Source organism: Brassica napus, chromosome C4, assembly GCF_020379485.1.
Source record: "Brassica napus cultivar Da-Ae chromosome C4, Da-Ae, whole genome shotgun sequence".
NCBI lineage: Eukaryota > Viridiplantae > Streptophyta > Magnoliopsida > Brassicales > Brassicaceae > Brassica > Brassica napus.
The window spans coordinates 52,158,457-52,181,170 of NC_063447.1; the positions used below are offsets into that span (position 1 = coordinate 52,158,457).

The 22,714-nt window shown below is 36.9% G+C and overlaps 4 protein-coding genes across 6 annotated transcripts; 1 reads left to right on the top strand and 3 right to left on the bottom strand.

Annotated features, from left to right (window-relative positions):
• Window positions 1-3,369: 3,369 nt before the first annotated feature.
• On the top strand, window positions 3,370-5,538 carry LOC106424291 (protein CENTRORADIALIS-like). Its single transcript, XM_048756482.1, has 4 exons — window positions 3,370-3,785; window positions 4,526-4,587; window positions 4,670-4,710; window positions 5,144-5,538. Exons 1-4 carry the CDS (start codon window positions 3,582-3,584, stop codon window positions 5,362-5,364), a joined length of 528 nt encoding a protein of 175 aa, XP_048612439.1. The 5' UTR covers window positions 3,370-3,581; the 3' UTR covers window positions 5,365-5,538.
• Window positions 5,539-6,017: 479 nt separating this feature from the next.
• BNAC04G39230D lies at window positions 6,018-7,737 on the bottom strand. Its single transcript, XM_013864983.2, has 5 exons — window positions 7,445-7,737; window positions 7,203-7,309; window positions 6,657-7,113; window positions 6,465-6,583; window positions 6,018-6,372 (listed from the first exon to the last, which is right to left on the bottom strand). The coding sequence occupies exons 1-5, from the start codon at window positions 7,646-7,648 to the stop codon at window positions 6,171-6,173; spliced, it is 1,089 nt and encodes a 362-aa protein (XP_013720437.1). The 5' UTR covers window positions 7,649-7,737; the 3' UTR covers window positions 6,018-6,170.
• Window positions 7,738-8,484: 747 nt separating this feature from the next.
• LOC106424224 (pentatricopeptide repeat-containing protein At2g27610) lies at window positions 8,485-11,930 on the bottom strand. The gene has a single exon (XM_048756483.1). The coding sequence runs from the start codon at window positions 11,157-11,159 to the stop codon at window positions 8,577-8,579; it is 2,583 nt and encodes an 860-aa protein (XP_048612440.1). The 5' UTR covers window positions 11,160-11,930; the 3' UTR covers window positions 8,485-8,576.
• A 1,661-nt stretch (window positions 11,931-13,591) lies between these two features.
• LOC106424225 (putative F-box protein At1g21990) lies at window positions 13,592-15,537 on the bottom strand. 3 transcript variants are annotated; one of them, XM_013864979.2, is made up of 4 exons: window positions 15,466-15,537; window positions 14,387-15,378; window positions 14,151-14,291; window positions 13,592-14,024 (listed from the first exon to the last, which is right to left on the bottom strand). In XM_013864979.2, exons 2-4 carry the CDS (start codon window positions 15,347-15,349, stop codon window positions 13,701-13,703), a joined length of 1,428 nt encoding a protein of 475 aa, XP_013720433.1. In that variant the 5' UTR covers window positions 15,350-15,378; window positions 15,466-15,537; the 3' UTR covers window positions 13,592-13,700. The 3 variants fall into 3 exon arrangements, with proteins under 3 accessions (XP_013720433.1, XP_048612441.1, XP_013720435.1); XM_048756484.1 differs by having other exon boundaries at window positions 15,509-15,527; XM_013864981.3 differs by having other exon boundaries at window positions 14,387-15,335; window positions 15,466-15,517.
• Window positions 15,538-22,714: the final 7,177 nt, after the last annotated feature.

Below are 22,714 nucleotides of genomic sequence, written 5' to 3' on the forward strand. Positions count from 1 at the left end.
ACAAAAAAAAATAAAATAAATCCAAAAATTAATTAGTTTTCTTAACATGCAGTTTAAAATTCAAATAAAAAGCAAAAGAAAAAGTTAAATTCCCAATGCCACCACTTGTAAATTGGACTTCTGTTTGAATAATGGTTAGAGAATAACATGGACGTATCACATCTCTCTTCCTCTCTCTTTTTTTTTATAATGAAATCTCTCTTCCTTTTTCCCAGAGTCTAGATTTACGATACTAATTTTAATGATAAAAATGAAGAAATTAAACTTAGGAATGTAATCACTTGGCTAGTAATTTTATTTTTCCAGTTATAAATTTTTTTCCATATACATATAATCACAAGTTTAATATGTTAGATGTATTAGTCAAAAAAATGTTAAATGTAGAATTTAAAGTTACCATCACGCAATACATAATGTTATTTCAGAAAGTATAATTTTCATGTGAATGCTTGTCCCCTTCCAAAGCTAGGTTTTGTACTTCTTCTTTGGAAATTTTAGAAAGTATTATTTTGATTTTTTTTAATATAAACCTATACATATAATTTCTTCTGACCACTATAAAATAATTTAATAACCTGAAACGTCCGTAAATTCACTATTTTTTAGTGTATGACATAAAAAATTAACATATCCGTAGATTAAAAAAAATTGTAAAAGGCCAACAAATATATTTAGAAATTAAAAACATAAATGAGGTCTATTGGTAGATGGATTTTGTGAGATAAATAAACCGGATTCAAAACAACTACAAACATTAAACATATGTGGCCACAAAAATATAGGATCATATTTTAGATCTGATTTAAATATCCGGAACAAAATGTGTGTAAACTGCACCTCTTTTTAAAAAGGAAATTAGTTTAAATTATCTATCTATCTATCTATATAAAAATATGTTTGCTTCATTCATGTGCTGCCACCTCAGCGTCCAGCTAGGAAAGTCGTTTATTGTGGGCGTGACACGTGTCTGTCGGTATAAAACGCATCACTTCATTAACAGAAGGTGACCATATTGTTGGGCTTCGTTTCGTTTATGGGCTTCACTTATGATCGATGAACTCACCTCTCAAACTACGCTGCAACGCTCGCCGTGTCTCCAGCGTTGCCACTGAGCCGCTACCGTTGATCGCGTCCAATCCGCATGATTATTGGCGTCTTCTCTTCTCCGCTGCCATCAAACCCGCTCTGCATCACCATTGGAGAAACAGAATGATGAATTCGTCACCAAATCGAAGCTTGCTCTCTCATGTATTCAACTCGAGCACCGCCGTCGCGGTTTGATCTGAACCGTGTCTCCAACCCCTAGCTCTTCGCGTCAAGACACTGCTTCCTCCGCGTCTTCTTCTCGATTCACAGCCTCAGCCAAGCTTCTTCCTCGACGTCGTCATGCTCGAAAGTCTCCACGGTGAAAACAAGCTTCGCCGGCGTGTAAATACCAATCGGAGGGCTCCATTCGTCGTCATGTCTTGCTCCATCTTGGCCATCGTCACCGGAATCATGCCTTGCCGTCGCAGATCCAGATAAAAGCTCTTCAAGAGAAACAATTGCCAACTCTTGCTTATTTGCACACTTGGTCCTTAAACTTTCAGCTATTCTCATAGTGACCCCAAAACTCTTAGAATTGCACGTATGTCCTTTTGAATCAGCCCCAAAACAATTGATGGAGCACTATAGACCTCTTTGTAATTCCACGATGGTCCCTTATCTTTTGATGATTTTCAAATCGGTCACAAACTTTGTAAATTTCAAATATAACCTCACGATTTCGCCCCAAACTTCTCAAACATCCAGTTTAGCCCCTATCAAATGCAAGTGAACACACAAATGCAATATATATATATATATAACTAAATGCATCCCAAAATGATAAAAATGAACTAATAACAAATGTTAAAACTCATGAAAATAACAAGATATCAGAAGCTCAAATTCAACCCTTGGCAATATGTAGACGACTACTACAAACGTTTACAAATAATTTTGAAAATTCTGTGAAGTCAATTAAAAAATATATTTCATAGTATAAGAAGAAAATTAATGTTTAAGAAATATATAGTTCAAAAATCGCTGACAAAAAGAATATAATTCAACAATCCATCAAAGGTTATTGACTTATTAGGGTAAACCTACCATAGAGGTGGATGAACAAGTAAAAAAACTTACATTTTAATGAGTATTTAATTTTAATTTTAGCGTCAATTTTAATATTTATTTTGTTATTATTATTATCAGATACTATAGGTGTATCTTACGACTTATTTTTTCATGTGTATGTAATTTTTAACTCTTTTCAAAGTTTGTTTGCATCATTAATAACCATAGCATACAATCAAAGACCATTTAGTTTGCATGACCGTAGCATTACAAGAACACATGACATAGTAAAAAAAAAACACAGCAGAAAGGTTTAACTATTCATAAAACCAAACAAGGTGTAGAGCCAAACAATTAGTAGAAGAATCACTCTCAAACACTTAGGAACAACCTAAATTCATAATTAAGTCAGTCAACACTTTCCTATAAAACCAGAGTTGAATCGGCGATACATATAACATTTGTTATAATGAATTAGCAAATACCTTTTTAGGATCATATAATTATCATTTTAAATAAAAATTAATAAAATAACATACAACTAAATTCAAGAAATAAATATAGCATAAATAATGATTTGTGTTAAATCCATTCGATTAGGGTTTTGAAAATTTCATTCTACTTACTTTCAAAATCAAAGTAAAACTAATATCAAAAGTAAAATAAAATATTACATTTTCATGAATTTATAAGAGAAATAAGTAGGTACTTACAAAAACAATAATAATGAAACAGTAGTGAAAATGTTTATAGAAAAATAGTGAATTAATGTTTCACAAATTTAGAATAAATTAAACATATACAAAATATCCATTAAATTGGATTTAATGGTAAAATAAGTTTATGCTTTGTAAATACCGTGAACATAAAATGTAAGGTTTATATTCAAATAAATATGAAAACTAAAATACTAAAATAAAAATCTCAACCATAATTTTAATACTAATATGAAAATAAAAATATATATTTGCGATAGTTCACTGAAAAAAACTATGTAAAAACCCGACAATAAAAAAAGTAGAAAATTAAATAACTTATACTAAAAGAAACATATTAAAGTAAAATATATCTTATCACATATAATTCCTCTTCACATAAAACTTAAAAAAAAAAATCATTATCATATACATCTCTTGCAAATGCAAACCTAAAACACAACCACAAAATCGTACAAAACTTAATAACCTAGATCACAACTAAAGTATGGTCCGCCCTAGTTTCATATATATATATATATATAGAAGTTCCTTGAATCTAAACGTCAAATCAAATTCAGTATGGCCACTTATTCTCTTAAATACTATAAATACATGGTGTTCTGACTTTATGTCTTCACTATATCAATATTAACATATCCGATCCCGCAAAGCAAGCCTACGCTTGTCTATCCCCGCAATAACACACACATACACAATCTCTTCAAACATTATTTCCTTATCCTTCAAAGTTATTATTTGTTTCTTCGAGCTCTTAAAGAAGCAATCTAGATGTCCCGGATATCGTCAGACCCGCTTATGGTTGGGAGAGTAATCGGAGACGTTGTGGACAATTGTTTGCAGGCGGTGAAAATGACAGTGACTTATAACTGCGACAAGCAAGTCTACAATGGCCATGAACTTTTCCCTTCTGCAGTTACAAACAAACCCAAAGTTGAAGTTCATGGGGGTGACATGAGGTCATTCTTCACTTTGGTACGCAAACTTTTATCATATATGTTAATACAAATATTGCTTAGTCGTTTTGTTTACTTAATATAACTCCCTTCATTGCTCGTTAGTTGTTATGTAATACATAAACCTTATAATTTTTGCACAAAAAAAAAACCTTATAATTTCCTATCTAGTTCTTCTAAAGAGACTTTTTTGGTGCAACTTCTAAAGAGACTATCTACAAATATTGAAATATAGGTATATTTTGTGAAATGTCAATACTCTGCTTATTCTTTTAAAATTATCACTCTACGACATAAGATGCAAAAAATATTCTTAACTTGTTTGAGAAAAAAAAAACATTTCTAAAAAAACTCAATTATTCATCGATCTTGTAAAACAAAGAAACCTGAAAAGTAAAAAAATAATGACTTTAGTCTTACGGATCTCTTAGCTTAATTATGAAGTAGAATGTATAATGGTAGAGTAGTTGTTATTTTTCACAGATTTTACCGTGGTGATAATTTTTAAGAATGGTACATACAAAACCTGTTTCATAAAACTCCTATTTTTCAGATTTAGTTTGCATTTTCGGGAATCTTTATTTTATATTAATGTTCCGTATTCTTTGTTTTTTTTTGGTAAAATAAGAACGTATTCTTTGCTTTTGTAAAGCAACGGCGAATTCTTTGTTGCAAATACATGTGTTTCTTTATGTAGATATTTATTTGTGTCACGTGTAGATATGTTCATGATTCATGAATATCGAATATGTCAATCAGGTCATGACTGATCCTGATGTTCCTGGACCTAGTGATCCTTATCTGAGGGAGCACTTGCACTGGTAAAATTTATTCCTTCCTTTTTTGGTTAAGAAACATGTGATTGTATACATATGTAACAGTTTTTGCAATGATATATGTCAGGATTGTTACCGATATCCCAGGGACAACCGACGTGACATTTGGTAAGTCATATATACTTTAGTAAATCAAACAAATGACATTACATATAAATATATGCATTCTTCATTAGGTTTATATATGATCCAGATTTGTAACCTAAGAGTTTGTATTTATTATAATCTACTTTTAAACCAAAGTTTCGTGAACATGCCAATTTATTTCAGTATAAAATTCCAAAAAAAAAACACTAAAGTATAAGTAGGCACTCTTAATTAGTTTCATACGGTCTAGATCTGTAATATGTTTGTTTGTATTAGTGTCACCGTTGTTCAAAAAACAAAGTGTCACCGCCATGTTATAACCGGTCCAGTTAAAGTTTAGAAACTGTACGAGGTACAGCATGAAATTACTCTAATCAATGTAGACGACAAAAATATTTAATTTCATTTACATGTCAACTGGTTTAAATATTTTCTTCAAAAAAATACAAAACAGGAAAGGAAATAGTAGGGTACGAGATGCCTCGGCCAAACATAGGGATCCACCGATTTGTGTATTTGCTTTTCAAGCAGAACCGTAGAGGAAGTGTGGTTTCTGTGCCGTCTTACAGAGACCAATTCAACACTCGGATGTTTGCATATGAGAACGATCTCGGCCTCCCCGTTGCAGCTGTTTTCTTCAACTGCCAGCGTGAGACCGCCGCTAGACGCCGTTAATATCGATCGGTTGTTCCATGCATTCTAACGGGAGGCAGCTTTTTATTATGATATCTATATATGGGTGTATTGTTATGAACTATTATTATCATTTTAATAAATTTAGCATTTCGTGTTTAAGTTTATTTTCATATGGATGGATGTTTCTGGTATTTTGGATGTAGATATAACTGATATTTCTTATCATAATCAATTATATCAATATATATATATATATATAGTTGTACTAACAAGCACTCGTGGCTCGTGCTGCTCCGCTTACCCGTGGGTTTCCGCAAAACACAAACCCACACCTCGACTCTGTGATCAGAACATCGACAACTCAAACACCGCAGTGGTGCCTTCTTAATTCTCATCCGCAGTGGGTTCTACAAATAATTGTATAAATTCGTTTTTCTTCATTTAAATAATTATTTTTGTTTGTCCAAGCTAAAAAAAAAAAAGACATTTCTTCTTTTTAAAATTGTTTCAAGTCCTAACCATCCTTTAGCTCAGATCAGTGATCACTGGTGTCAAGCATGGTCATATGATTCAGGTACATTAAATTTTGTATGTATTATTAATAACACTTGAATGTCTTTTGCATGTGTTGTTGGATTGTATGTACTTTCCCTTCTTGGCATAAAAGTCAACTAGTATGTGACAAACAAAAATCAAATGTAAAGTCGGTAAGAGGATCTCATTAAAGTGGCAAAGAAGTGTCAGGTTTCACAGCTTTTGACCAAAAGATAGCATAACCGATTCTCTAGTGATGGTTGGGGTGGACTCGGATAAAACCTCTGCTATAAAGGTTTTAGTACACAAAACTAAACGCTAACGGCAACAATGTAAGCATTCCAAGCATCACACTGTTGAAAGTTCTTGACTTCTTCGTACTTGATATCTCGTCCAGCACCAAACCCATCTGTTCTACGCATTTCAGAAGCGTCTGGCATTTCTCTGAGCCAGAAATGGACAGATCTAAACCCGGCTTCTTCCATACAGTCTTTTATCTCCGGTAATGACCACCTACACACACACACACACACACGTGCTACTTAATCTTTAGACATAAAGAAACAAGGTGAATGTGGAAGCAGAAGAGTAGAGGGCCCACTTACAGTCTCCAGCTATAAGAAAAAGCATGGCGAATCTTTCTGTTCTGCTTTTGAAGGTGATAGTGAAGACTGATCCTTGTCTTGCGACTAACAATATCAAACTCAGCCTGCTCCCACGTATACTGCAATTAAGATTTAGATAATCGTTAGTACAGTTCTACATGAAGTATTAACAGTTTAAACTTCTATTTTTACCGTGAAAGTTGGGAACTTGCGTTGAAGCTTCAACTGCCCCTCTGCAGAAGCACCTCCATACAAATCCATAACGAATATACCACCTTTCTTGGACAAGGCCTCACGCGCATTCTTGAAGTAAGTAACCAACTCCGAGCGTTTGTGGAGGCAACAGCAACTGAAATTGAAAGCACACACGATATCCCTCTTCGGTAACCCATCTTTCTCCAAGGATTCAACTCCGGGATCTTCTTCAACCTCATCATCCAAGCTGATGTTTTGCATCAGCTCGTGGGATCTGGAAGTCACTTGCTTAGCGTCAAGAGGGGTCAAAACATTCCCATGGAGAAGAGACATTCTCGAACACACGTCAGCGCCGAGCTTGCTGATGTTGTTGTCCATGCACCATTCCAGCGCCTCGAGGTCGAAATCTAGCCCTACAGCAGTTCGCCTCGTGTCGGCCTTCAGCCACTCCGCACTATTCGAAAAGCAATAAAAAGATTTTTATTCTCAGAGCATTGCAAGATGAGTGTTTAAAGCAAGAGGAAGGAAGGAAAGAAAAGAAACCTTAAGAGAGCGGTCCCACAGAAGTCTTCTTGGAAATGGAGAGGCTGCCTTCCACCAACATACATCAGAAAGAACTTCTGCAAGTAGCTTATGTCTCCTTTTGGTGACTGCACCACAAACACACATCATCAGTCTTCTAAAAATCAGTCTAGGCTCGGCTAAATCAATAATCATCTATCTCATAGCTATTTGATTGAACATTGCACATTATAGAGTGTCTTGAAGCTTAGTGTTATTTACACCTGCACTGATTGTTGGTATAAGAGGAACTTTGAGGGCAAATCAGAGGATGGCTGAAGCTCGTCGCTTTCTTCCTCGGAGTTTTGTTCGTCTTCGTCGACGACGGAGGGAGCAGCGGGAGGGTGTTGATCGTAGAAATCTTCGCCGTCATTCGAGAATTCTCCTTTATGGCGACGTCGATTGGGTTTTTTGTCTCGTTTTCCCATTTTCGAGCAGTCGAGAGGCGGAAGAGAGAAGCGTTTGTGCTGTCAATTGCTTTTGACCTTTTCTTGTGAAAGTGCCCTCAACGCCGCCACATACGCCCTAGGCTTTTGTCTTATCCAATTTACCGGTTTAGACAGTATTTGCGGTTCAACCGTATTAGTGGGTTGTATTTGCGGTTTTAACGGTATTTCAATTTTGTTTATTTTCTGTTTATAAAAGTTAGATACCATATTAAAACTATATTTATTTTAGCTTAGTTTGGTTTGGTTAATTCAGTTTTATATAAAAACAAACTATAATTATTTTTAATAATGTTTTGAGAATTTTAATTTATATAATTAAAAATCAAATTTATTAATGCATAAAGGTATGGTTCAACATTCTAACCTTTTAAATAGATTTTTTTTTTTTTTTAAATGATTAGTAAAATAAAATTAAAAATGTAATATCTAACCGAACATGTTTCTGTAGAACTTTAGTTTTATACATGTCCATTTGGGAGACAAACCTCCTCATTGGCTAACCGAACCCGATTTTGAATATTTAGGACTCAAGACAGAGGGCTTTTCTGGTTCAGATGTGTCCGTCTGTGCAAGTAACTTGCCCCTAGTGATTTATTGTTTTCCACAGTTTGCCCCCAAGTAGCTACTAGATAGATAAGCCTTTGTCCTGACAATCTTTCTGGCTCCTGCAGGTAAAAGACGTTCGTTTTGATCCTGTGCGCAAAACCCAAGATGCAATGTTCTTGATGGTAAATGGATGTCCTGTGGACCTAGGCAACCTGGAGCAATTCAAACCACAATGCAAGTTCTAAAGGGCCTTCCCCTTTAGGTATAGCTGTCAAATTCACAATTTCTAAGATTATTTAGTACGGGCTGAGACACTAGTGTTTTATAAAATGCTTGAATAATGTATTTCTCTTTAATATTGTCACCAAAAGTCCCCACATGAGCAAATTCCATCACTACTAAAGTGATGAAACCGATTTGTATCTCTAACTACAATCTCTCTTTCTTCAATCTTCGCAATCAGTTTGATAACTGCATGACAATCCCCACAAACCCTAAGGTTCTTAATGATCAAAAGAGGACTTCCCTGCGGTGTAGCTATCAACCCAAATGCAATAGCTAATCTCTCACTATGCTGAGCAAGAACAGCTTCTTTATGCTCATCATCAATATCTTGAAGCACATAACTCGTATCCGGCTCATACCCTAAATCCTTCAGCCGTCTACTCAAATCCTCTACCTTCTTATAGATCTGGTCTTTGAGAGGATGAGACCGATCACCCGCCAAGAACGCATAAGTCTTGTTCTTCACCTCAATCCAACTGTAACCAGCTTCTTTCTTCACCTTTCTCTCCTCCATCAGCTTCCTTACTTTGGCTCTCTCTCCCCAATCTCCTGACTCTGCATACATATTAGACAAAAGCACATACGCAGCTGAATCCTCTGGTTTCATATCAATGATCTTCTTTGCAGCTAATCTCCCAAGCTCTGTTCTCTTGTGCACACGGCAGGCAGCTAGAATTGTCCTCCAAATGGTCGAACCGGCTGGGTACGGCATGTTGTCTATGACCTCCATAGCCTTTTCAAGTAGCCCGGCTCGGCTGTATAGATCGACCATACAGCTATTATGCTCCTTTGTAGGTGCAATCTTGCATTCTCTCACCATTATATCGAAATACTTCTCGCCTTCTTCTACAAACCCTGCGTGTGTACAAGCGGCAAACACTCCTATGAACGTTACGCTATCCATTTTCACCTTCTGCCTCTTCATCTCCTCGAAAACATCGAGAGCCTTAATAGCTTCCCCGTGCTGTGCATACCCGGAGATCATCGAGTTCCACGACACTAGATCTCTCTCTCCCTGCCTTTTGAAGACTGCTTCCGCGCTCTCGATGTCGCCTTTCTTTGCATACATGGTTAAAAGAGCGCTACTAACAATTAAAGAGTTCTCCACTCTTGATTTTATAGCGAACCCATGGAACTGCTTTCCCTGTCCAGAAGATGCGGAAGCAGCAGCACACACGTTAAGGACGCTGGATAATGTGAACTCGTTCGGTTTTATCCCTCCCTTTGTGAGCTCGCTAAACATCTTTACAGCTGCTTCCGTCTCTCCGGTCTGAGCGTATCCCGCAAGCATCGCTGACCAAGCCACAATGTCTTTATCATCAATACTGCTAAAAACTTTTGCAGCCTCGTCTGCTTTACCTAACTTCACATAAGCATCTAGAAGAGCGGTCCCAACCGTTGAAGATCTCTCGTAGTTAGTCTTTAAAACTTGCGCATGAACCTCTGCTGGAGAAATCACAGGAAGAGCGGTGAGAACGACGGAATAAGTGAACTCGTTCGGTCTAACACCTTTCCTCCTCATCTCCTTAAACAAATCCACTGCTTCCTCTTTCCCATCGTTCTGCAAGAAACCACTGATCATCGCTGTCCACGTCACAACATTCCCGCGGAGACCCGTCTCTTTGAACAGCCTAAGAGCATCACACATCACTGTACATTTACTATAAGCCACCATCAGAGCCGTCCTTATGTTCTGATCAAACGAAAACCCGTACTTCACAACACTGCAATGGAGCTGCTCCGTGAACCTCAGCTCTTTGAGGTTAGCGCAGAGCTTGATAACGGAAGCAAAGCTCGATTCCGATAACCGGACGTGGTTAAGCCTCATGGAGTGAAACATCCCCAACGCTTCTAAATCAAGACCGTTCCCTGCGTATCCAGAGATCATACTGTTCCACGTAACCACACTCTTCACTTCAGTCTTATCAAACAAGATTCTAGCTTTCCCAACGTTACCACATTTGAGATAGAGATTAATCAGAGAGTTGGAAACCGGAATGGTTTTGTCTAAACCGTTCTTGACAACGACCGTGTGCACCTGCCTCCCCCTCCCACTCACTCCTTCTTCAGCCAAAACTCCAAGAGCAGCTGCGAACGTAAACGAGTTAGGCTCGGTCCCTTCTTTATACATTCGCATAAACAGCTTCAGAACCTCCTCGTTGGACCCGTTCCTCGCGTACCCGCTTATCAAAGTAGTCCAAGTAACAACGTTCCTCTCTTTCATCTCATTAAAAACGTTTCTTCCGTCTTTAACGTTACTGCCTTTCATGTACGTGTCAACAAGCGACGTGCCGACGCTCACATCGTCTAAAAACCCAAACTTTACGCATTGACAATGAAGCTGTTTGCCGAGAAGCTCGTCGCATAGAGTAGCGGAAACCTTTAGCACGGAGGAGAAGGTTGAGCAGTCCATCTCGGCTCCGGAACGGTGGATGGTTAAGAAGAGCCTCGTCGCTTCTTGAGTGCGTCCGTCGCGAGAGTAGCCGAAGAGCAAGCTTGTGTGGTTTTCTTGAACTCGGTCAGGACTTTTGTCGAACAGGTTTTGTGCTACGTGAAAACGAGACGCTGATGCAACGACGACACCAAGGGTATATGTTCTGAATTTGGGTTTGAGCTTCTCCAGAGATTGATGTCTCCATATTGTCGTTCTGAATTGCATTTTGCTTTTCGAACTAAAGAGCTAAAAGTTTGCTGGCATTTTCGCTTCAAATTTGTATAAAATATATCGACATGGAATGATTTTTCTATTCCCAGTTTTCTTTATTCTCAATGCTCAAGTCAACAGTGACATTGCACTATTTAATAAATCAACGGCTACTTAAAAGAAAAGTTACGGCGGTAAAATTTGACGAGTGAAGTATTATACAATCCACATAATGAATTATTGTTCTAGAGATAACGGTTCTACACCACGGTTCTACACGGTGCGTGGACCGAGAGCATGTATATCCGAGGTCCTTAGTGAGGTTCTTAGTGCGTGGATTCCCACAAAACTCTTAAGGATCGGTTACAAAAATTATTAATTAAGAACCGATTTTAGTGAGTTTCTTACATTGTTCGTGGGCTCCACTAACTCGTGGCGGTCCGCGATTGGTTTGCTTTTTAATTTTTTTTTTTAGACAAAAAAAAACTCTAAGATTTGGGTTTCTTAGGGATAAACATGCTCTAATTTGATCATTCGTTGTTCTTCTCCCTGTTGTTACTTTCTTCACTTTTTCTTCTTCTTACTTCTAACTGTTTATCTTATCATTTAAACAGTGTTTTTAAATCCGGATCGAACCGGCAGTCGGATCGGGTTAAACCATGAACCGAAAAAAACCCGGATTGGGTTAATGTTAAAACCCAACTAAAATTGAACCCGTTAAAAACCCCTATCGAACCATCAAAACCCCGGAAACCGGCGATCCAATGAACCAGCCAAACCCTGGTTCGTATATAAGCCAAAATTTTGTTAATGAAACAATTAATTTTTCTTTTTTTTTAAAGTAAAAATAAGATTTATCAAAGATTAATAAAGTATCGTCTCTCGTCTTTTTCTTTTGTCGTCTCTACAACTCATAAATTATAAGATTCACAAAGTTTAATATTCACGTCAATATATTGTTTTTGTTTACTTCTCGCTTTGTTTAAATTTTATTTCATGATCACTTGTTTTGAAGACTTTAATTAACTGAAACATTTACGTTTCTGAACTTTGTATTTCAAAATATAAATTTTACCTAATGTGTATATAATTTTTTTTAAAGGTAATGAAGATTTAGAGTGATAAGATTTACGAATAAAGTTTAAATATGCTTTTCATATTGATTTTAGATTTTAATGGTTATTTTTAAGTTTTTTCTACACGTTATTGATGTTTAAACATTTTATTTGATATGATCTATTTTTTTTAATATGTATATTATTATAAAATATCATTAAATTTAGTTTAATCTAAGTAAACCCAATCAAACCACAATGACCTATGATCCAAAAAATTTCCGGTTCGCTAGCCGGTCCGGTTTTAAAAAACACTGCATTTGAAGGACTCACGAAAGGAGTCATCTCTCCACAATCCAGATGTATTTATATGATTTGTTGTTTACAGTTACTAATTCACCTTTTTAACAGTAGATTCACCTCCTGAACTGGCTTCACCTCATGATCTGTACCCTAATATTGAAAAATAATTTTATCAGTCTAATGTGATCCCAAATCTACCTAATAATTTTAGGTTCAGAAAAAAAGAGAACCCATAGGGATTAAAGTCATTACAGAATTGTTTGTCAATACATCAATAACATCATCAAGATCCCAAAATCTACTTCGTTCAAAAGGTGACCCGAGATGTTCCTCGTACAATTTGTCTTCCCATGTCTCTCAATAAGTCATGCGTCATTAGTCTGTTATCATGGACTGTAATAAGACACCTCTCCTTAAGCACATTGAGTCCGTCCACAATACGCAACCAACTTTCCAAAGAGCTTTTGAAATGCTTCAGCAGGTTCACTCGTTCTAAAGGCATGCCAACTTAGGAGTTTAAAAGATTCACCACAATCAAGTTTTTCCGGTGAATATATATATATATATATATATATATATATATATTTTCTACTCCAAGCTGCTTTAACAAATGCTGAAATGCATGTAATGATTATCCTGCTTCCTGCCCCAACGCAGCTAAAATCTATTCCGACCTAATTAAGTTGCTCCATGTCTTCAACATCATCAAGTAAAACAAATACCCTGTTCTTACGGATGCTTTCTCTCACTGTGCGATCGATGGCTTTGAGCTCTGTCTTTCCATTTTAAGATGTCCCAAAGAAGTTGTCTCTGAAGATGGACTTTCTTGTCAATTTTCTAGGAAACTAGTTCCTTCAAAACGATGTGAGAATTCATTAGAACTTGACTTTGTCAGAACATAAATTAAAAATCAGAACCTGAAACCCTCGCAAAACAAGAATCAAGATTGATTGATTTATAGCATAATATTCAGATAAATAAGCAAATTGTTGCAGGAACATCTAACCTACACTTCTTTTCAAAAAAAAAACATCTAACCTATATTGTAGCAGGTTGTACATTCGTGTGATTTCATGCAAAAAACAGCTATGATTAAATTAGGAGAATATTACATAAAAAAAAAATAGAGTTCAATACAAATGTGTTGTGACAATCAAATTAAACAGTTTGACAAAATAAATAAAGGAGAAAAGAGAAATCAGAAGAACTGGATCTGACAGTTTGGCGAAACTCTGGGAAGTTTGATAAGAGCATTGATGATTCCCATGTATCTTTTATGAACATGGTTCTCTTGTTGGTTATCAACTTGAACACCAACTTTGACAGTTTCAAGACATTTCAAATTCGCCAAGAAATGACTTATCTGTTTCCGCTCTCTACAAGTCCCTAAATACCCTGAAACGGTTAGCATCTTCACTTGACATGTGGATAAACAGCATGGTACTCCCTCTTCCTTCTTCTTCTTCTTAGGGATGCAAATGCAGGCGTCCCCGCATCTATTTGTAACTTTATGCACAAGGCCCTGCACGGAAAAAAAAAACATATTCATTAATGTAGAAAAATATTATAGCAAAAGATGAAAAATGTCAGATGTTGATCAAATGAAATTGATAAAATAACACATATAAATTCATAACGTTTTATTTACCTTGATGACTAGAGTTTCTAGGTTTGGAGAGCTGTTGAGAAGAAGAGGCACCACTTGCCATCCTTTTTCTTTGTCACTCTCAAATGATAAAGTAAGGAGGTTGTGAAAGACTGGCATTGATCTACAGTAAAAGTGAAAAACCTGAATCACGAAACAAAACACAAACATGTTATCATAGGAGGAAGTGAGAATATGGTAGCTAATCAAATTTAAACAATTAAGTATCAAAAACATACCTCAAGAGAATCCGAAGACAAGTGAAGGGTCTTGATATTGCTTATCTTTGTAACAAGGCCGGTAACATCCCAAGAAGAAAAAGAATCTGCATCATCCTTTGAATCACTGTCATCATCCTCAGAATCACTACGATCATCATGCTCATCTGTAAATGCCTCCCAAGGGCGAATATCAAGTCTTGCTTCAACAAGGGAATCAAAATCAACATCATACTGATCCGCAACGTAACCAGAGTAGTCAAGGTACAAAAGACTGGGCGTGGTAAAAGAAACAAACTCGTAAGCTTCGCGGTAATCGGGATAATGGTGAATGATGGTCAGTCGCTCGATGGAAGAGCTAGACACGTCCCCTGTCCAAGCCGGGGGATTGTTATCATCAGGATAATGCAGGAACAGTTCCTCGAGGACGGGGCATCCAAGGACGAGATCATCATACATGGCACAATCCGCAAACGCCACGGAGAAGAGAGAGAGTCTTTTGAGCGCTGGGAAAAAGACTCCACCAGCAGGTGGGAGGCGACCGTCAGGATAGAATCCATCGCATATCGTGAGGTCAACCAGTGTGTTGCTCGTGAAGAACTCGGTCTCTATAGAATACATACCTACGGTCTCCAAGCGAAGCTCCTCCAAGAAGCCGAGCTCCAGGGCAGTGCGGATCCAACCGTCCACACGAGAGTCTTCGTGCCTATGCTCACAGTTGAGATGGAATGTCTTGATGAGTGAAGAGTTTTTTAAGAGAGCAAGTGTCTTGTCCACGAATTCAGGGAAGCCTAGAGGACCACCACTTGCGTCGCTCAAATCGAGCTTGTTTACAAGCGCAAGAAGATTCCTCCACCTCTTGGACAGAACTGATGTGGAAGCGGCGATATGTGTCGGAAGGAAGGACAGGATCTTCCCAAGAACCTCGTCTGGCAGACTGCTGATCAAATCTCTAGAACCCATCCCTACTCTGTGAGCACACATACGTTTCTTTTTTGTCAACTCAACTTAATCTATCCGACAGAAATAAAAAAAGATAAACGATTAGGGTCTCAATAAATAATCGGACAATTTGATTGGAAGAAGGGAGAGAAGGTTACGAAAGTACGACGAGGGATGTCAGAGATAGAACCGAGAACGCACCTGTTCTTCTTTTCCTTCTAATATAGAATTAACTCTTTTTTTTGTTTCACCGATAGAGTTAGGCCTGGACATAAAATCCGGAATCCAAAATCCGAACCGAACCCGAACCGAAAAACCCGATCCGTTATCCGACCCAAAACGTAAAAATACCCGAACGGGTCTTGTAGAGTGGTACAAAAAATATCCGAACCCGAAGTGTTATTAACCGAACCCGAACGGGTAACCCGAAAAATCCGAAATTAATAGTCAATATAAATATTTTGAAATATATACGAGTATTTCAATTATTAAATTCAATATTTGTGGTAATATTATATAATAATAAATATTAAAATTCTAATAAATGCTTTAAGTACACAATTAGTTATAAATAAGTATTTTATAATTTGCTCATCGAAATAAAAAGTTTACTCTCTATAACGCAATACATATTGTTTACAAATGATGTTTGTTTTCATGCTTGATTTAACATTTTATTGTTATTTTATCAATTTTATATGTGATAGATTAATTTTTATTTAATTTAGATGTTTTTCTTTATGTTTTACTTCAAAAAATTTGTTTTTTACTTTGGTTATATCCGAACCGAACCGATATAACCCAAATCCGTACGATATATGATTACTTTATGGGTTTTATGATGCAATACAATTTTGAACCGAACCCGAAGTGTTATTATCCGAACCTGACCCGTACTAATAAAATTTTAGTATGGGACCTAGAAGCGTAAACCCGAAAATCCGAAAACCCGAAAAACCCGATCCGAATGCCAACGGGTACCCAAACGCCCAGGCCTAGATAAAGTTAACCTTTTCCTTTTTTTTTGTCAGCAATTAACCTTTTCCTTTCTAATAAGCGACACCAAGGTATATATTCTGAATCTGGGTTTGAGCTTCTCCAGAGATTGATGTCTCCATATTGTCGTTCTGAATTGCATTTTGCTTTTAGCAATAAAGGACTAAAAGAACAAATTATTCAAATTTGTTTGTATATCGACATGAAATGATTTTTTTATTCTCAACTCTCTCGTTTTGTTATAAATCAAGTGATGAATGTCCATAACCAGCCCGGTACATAAACCGGCCGAAACCTTAGAGAGAGACGGCCCAAACTCTAGAGAGAGATGGCGGCCGCGACCTGGAGAGAGAAAGGAAGTCGGCCATGACTTTTCATTATTCTAGTTTTCCTATTCCTTGTTGGTTTATGATTTAGTAATTATCCTAAATCATGTTGGATTAGGATTTGTACAATTTCATTTTATCTTTATCTTGTAATCCTTATATAAAGGAACTCCCATTGATCATTAATAATACACAGACAAAATTTCTCATAGTTTTACAACATGTTATCAGCACGATAGATTCCCAAAAAACCTTGAGAAAGAAAAATCGCTAAAACCACCTAAACCCTAACCTAAGCCGACGATCGTACCTAAACCCTAACCCGATCGCATACCATCCGTTCCAGGAAGCTTTACCGTCTCAGCCTGATACGATCTTAGCTCAGACAATCTCTTACGTCCTCAGCTTCACGTTCGGCATCACAGCCAGCTCGCGTTCCAAAACAGACGCCCGCGAACCCAATAGAAAGAAGACGCGTCCCGCTCCAACTCAGATCGCGTCCAACGTCCTCAGCACACATCCGCGACCAGACGCAAAACCGTTCCAGATAGCTCGCGTCCGTCCTCAAACTCGCGACCCGATAGGAGCCAGCGTCCGTACGGGTGAAGATAGAGGTTCATCCGACTTTGGTGGTCCGGTTCTCAGCCCTACAAACAAAGGTATATCATCAATCTGAGAACATAGAAGAAGAAACCCTAAAACCCTAATCCATTATTATGGAAACCCCTTGTTCTTGATGAAACCCTAAAATTCATATAACTTAAAATCGACAATCTCATGACTAGTAACAAAAATCGATTCACTAGAACATATTTGATTGTGTATTGATTGTTTCTGATTTGAATTTAAGAAACCCTAATAATTGGAATCAAAACCCTATAAACCCTAAAAAGCTTGAATTCGTTTTTGATTGATATTGCTTGATTGAATGATTAATGATCTGAAGATTGATAGATTGATTGAATCTCAAAACTAAAACCCTAAAGGCCTTGAAACCTTAAATCTCACATTGCTTGAAAGATTGGTTTAAAGTTTAGGATTATTTACATATTTCATGAAAGTTAGGTTGCTAGATTACTTGATTCTAAAAAACCTAAAATCTAGCTGATCATTACCAACCTTGAAATTGGTAAAACCTAATTGATATGCAACTAAATAATAAGATTGAATGCATCGAATTTGATCATCATGTTTGTACATTATGACCGTGTGGCTTTGCTTGATAATATTGACTAGCATTGTTTGAATCATGAGATTAAAAGCTGTGTGGCATAATGCATATCTATGTGGCTATGTGGCCTAGTATCCGGATGGTCATATGACCCGCATTGCATTATGATCCGATCTTTAGGATCGTTGCATCACATTATAATGGTCATGACGCCTAAGCATCACAATACGTGACCGTGTGGTCCAAGAATCATATATAGACTTTGCATTCTCGACTTGTCTCGCACCATGGTCGAGTAGTAAATTGTTTTGGTCGAGAGATTTATGAAATCATATGCACTAATTATTCTGAATTAGTTGCACTCTAAATCAAGAATTGATTAATAATATGATTTCAGATGCCGAGATTTGAGCATTTGGATTATGCCATCCTAAATCTCTCTGGAGATAATTATCCAGAATGGGAAATGAACACTTCAATTGCCCTGAAGTCTAGAGGACTCAAGAAATGTATCATTGATGGCAATAATGCAATTGAAAGTAAAAAGCATAGAGCCATAACAATTATGCGTTGTCATCTCACTGAGGAACTGAGAAATCAATATCAAAATATTGAGGATCCTTGTGACCTTTGGATAAGACTAAAATCCAAATACTCAATGGAATTATGGCGAAAAGCCATGAATGAATGGAAAATTCTCAAGTTCCAGGATTTTGAAACCGTGGACAAATATAATTCTGCTCTGATGAAAATCTTCCATAGTCTTAAACTATGTGGTGAAGTGGTTACAGATGAGGATTTATTATATAAATGTTCCACATTCCATCCAAATGATCAGTTGATATCATATAAGGCTAAGGGTTTCAAAACGTATAATGACATATTGTCATACCTATTGGCAACTGAACAGAGAAAGCAGAAGGTTATAGATACCATTAGCAGATTTGAAAAACTTCAGAAAAGATACATTGAGCAACAAAAGCAGTGAGATGAGATATCCTGAGAAATTGGATCATGATGAATCCAAGGCAGTCGTGTCCACAATAACAGAAGCTGTGGCCGGCTTATAGAAAAGATCTCGACGTTTTATATTTTAAATCTTTGATTTTGTGATTTGCTTTAAACCTAATTGTCATTCACGATTTTATATATATATAATAGAATTTGTTTTGAGATCATTACCTTGCCTGATCTTACTTGAATATATGAATGATTCTATTGATAATGAATCGCCTAAAGGGCATAGGCATTACGAAGTAAGAAATCGTGAATGGGGTATAGTAGCCTAGTAAGAAACTATGGCCAAGGCATTATCTAAAGGGCATTAGATACACCTAATAATATGTGACCCATTGAGTTATAATAAAATGGTTTCTAAATAGAAACAATGGGCAAACAAAAGGAAATAAGTTCCTTCAGACTTGAAAGAAAATCACCTAAGACCTTAAAAGAAAGTGGTCAAGACTATACCTACGTACTCTACTGATCAATACTATGCTACAGATCAGTATGATAAGAAGCAAGAGTCGTGGTGACTATACTGATATATCCCACGAAATCATAAACTTTATGGCAAGACCGGATTAGCCATCCTAAGTCTAAATTTGATGCAAAGATTAATATTGAAAAGGCACAAAGAATTATCCCGTAAAAGATCTCACGTTGTGAAACATGTACACAAAGGGAAATTCATTAAGGCTTTATTGTCTCAAGCACCACGAAATTATAGTATGTTCATGAGGGGGAGAGAGGATAAACCCATGATAAATATTACAAGTTCGTGTACTACTATGGTCTAAGACCATGTTTTAAACGGCCAAACCATAAAGGCCGTTACTCAGCCGAAGAGACCATGTCATAAATGGCTCGACCGTAAAGGCCATAACCGGCCGGAAAGACCATTACCTACACAGGTTCGGCCATATAAGCAATTATCTATAAGGATAAGACTATAAAGTCTATAAGCTTGGAGACATTATGAATTTACATGTATAGAATTATAATATGCATCAGGCCATATAAATGAGCATAGATATTCTCATCTCAGATTAAATACGGGTCATAAAACCAGACATACACCATTTTAAGAGACTTTGAATACACCACCACAGATATATGTGTGCCGTCTAAGATGGAACCTCAGAAGAGGATTGGAAATATATGTTGCATAAGAATAGGACTTTCTCCACGAATTCAAAGAGACCGTGAGCCAAAACATGGGTGATCAAATAGTGGCCAGGTACACGGATTGCATGATCAATGAATCCATCTATCCAACATCATAAGGAGAAAGCTATAAACTGGTAAAGAGCAAAGAAAGAATTATAAAAGAATGAATGGTATCAACCATCATGGTCTTGGCAAAGATCCTCAGATTAGAATTGTAGACGTCCAAAGTAAAGAAAGATTATAAAAGGCTAGCTGATCGAGATGCCAGACACTGACCCGAATAGAAAAGAATGACTAAGTCATAAACCATCTTAGCACCAAACAAAATCTGATGTCCTTGAAAGAGACACAGTCAAGTTGCTATAGAGTTTATACAAGATAGACCAAGTGTTTCATAAGATAAGGAACCTCGGAAAGAAAATGGTGCATAGAATTCGAGGTTATAAGAGAAACCATACCAGACATTGAGAAAAGGCTGCGCAGCTACACATCTAAGGTACCAAACCATGTGGCTTGGGACGCCAAGCTGCTAGGAAATAAAGGTCCTGGATAATAAGATCTCGAATCTATTAGATCATTTCTGGAACATAATGGAACCACATGAAAGTGTCGACACACACACATAAAGATATATTTGTATAAAGATACATAAGATAATATCACTTGAACATAAAGATATAAACGAGGATCAAAAACCCACGAAAGAGTACTCATAAAGATCATAAAAGAATAGAGATTAAAGATAAACGTGGGGTTTTATACAATCTAAGGAGATGGGCGGATTGGCCATATACATAACGCCATCTGATAAACCAGTGAATAGATGAGTCTAGTGAGATAAAGAAACCGTGAGAAAATACACATGATCACGAGGCCTAAAGATGATTCATGTTTTCCTAATAACAGCATTCGATCATAGCTTGTTACACAAGGATACTCACAGAGACTATGGAACAAATTATAAGGAGATAAACTCCTATGTGGTGGATGCTGCTACATATTCGAATTTGACAATGGTCTGGTCATAAGAAAAGAAAATAGATTGACATATAATGATGTAGTAAGCAGCATATGGATCACTGGATGAAAGAACATCATTGTTCCTAAGCTGTTCATGGACTAGAACAAAAGCAGCTGCATATATTATGAAAGGGAGTTCTATAAGAACGATCAAATTCGGTCCATATGAGGATTTATAAAGAAATTTGAAATCCTAATTTTTATACTAAACCTAAAGAGAGGTTAGTAGATTGATATAGATTATCTATTAATCTGTAACCCTAGCATGGATCGACTAGATCGTAGTATGGACTAGTAGAGAAGAAAGATCTGCCTAAAGGAAAGTGATCTAAATTGCCTCGGTTTGTTATCTCATATAACATGTCTCCGAATTGACCAAACCGACATCAGATCCATTGATTAGGATCCGGCATAGCCAAAATAGTTTGCTACTGCTGTTACTCCCACGAGGCATTGTCATGAGGATGAGAGGAGACGTTTTATACATCACTCTCGATCAGATACCAAAGTGTATGTTGTCCATCAGCTCGTGTAATCGAGATCCATGACCTAATAGATGTATAAACAAACTCGTATAGCCAGTGTGTGATATGATCCACAGCAACAGAGGTCATGGGACACCATCAAGAGATGGATAGAGGACTGCAATGTCCGAGACATATATACATATATATGGCATCACCGAATGCAAAAGAGAGATCGATGACCACATGTATAGACAATGTCTATAATTCAAAACATCGATCAGTATGGTCGATGGTAGTGAGAAGAAGAAACTCATACCATCCGTACTTTATCATCATCACGGATTATAATAGCCAAAGGGAGTATCCGTGAACTTATGAAGTTGAAGTCTATGACTCAACATGGATCAATTAAATTAAGAGTATGATGATAATAGAAAGATCAATGGACAAAGGCATTGGTACACGTTCGAGTGGTACACATCCGTGTAGTAAGACACCAGATCATAGTCTCATAACCTGAGATCATTAATTCATAGTATCATGCTTGGAATATTGTCCATGAGTATGCCTAGTTTGTCTGACCAAAGCATAAGACCAGTCGATGGTAGACGATCACGTCTAGACCATGGACACGTTTTGCAAAAGAATCCAGGCATACATGATTTGCAAAAGATTCGAGGACAATGTGGTTCACATTGATCAGCTCATCTATTTCAATAAGACACACGATGTCAAAGGACATGAGAAAGGACCTAAGAGGACAAAGTGGTCTAATTACGGTACAGAAATAAAACTGGCCGATTCCCCACCTGCGTGTTCAGGACAGTTCACGCATCTGATGTGTAGACTAAAGAGGCAACGTGAAGCGTATTACGGATCCTGTATGGTTATGGCATCCAAGGGGGAGTGTTATAAATCAAGTGATGAATGTCCATAACCAGCCCGGTACATAAATCGGCCGAAACCCTAGAGAGAGACGGCCCAAACCCTAGAGAGAGACAGCGGCCGCGACCTGGAGAGAGAAAGGAAGTCGGCCATGACTTTCCATTATTCTAGTTTTCATATTCCTTGTTGGTTTATGATTTAGTAATTATCCTAAATCATGTTGGATTATGATTTGTACTATTTCTTTTTATTTGTATCTTGTAATCCTTATATAAAGGAACTCCCATTGATTATTAATAATACACTGACAAAATTCCCCATACTTTTACAACATGTTTAAGTTATTTAAACTTTTAATCCCAGTGTTCTTTAT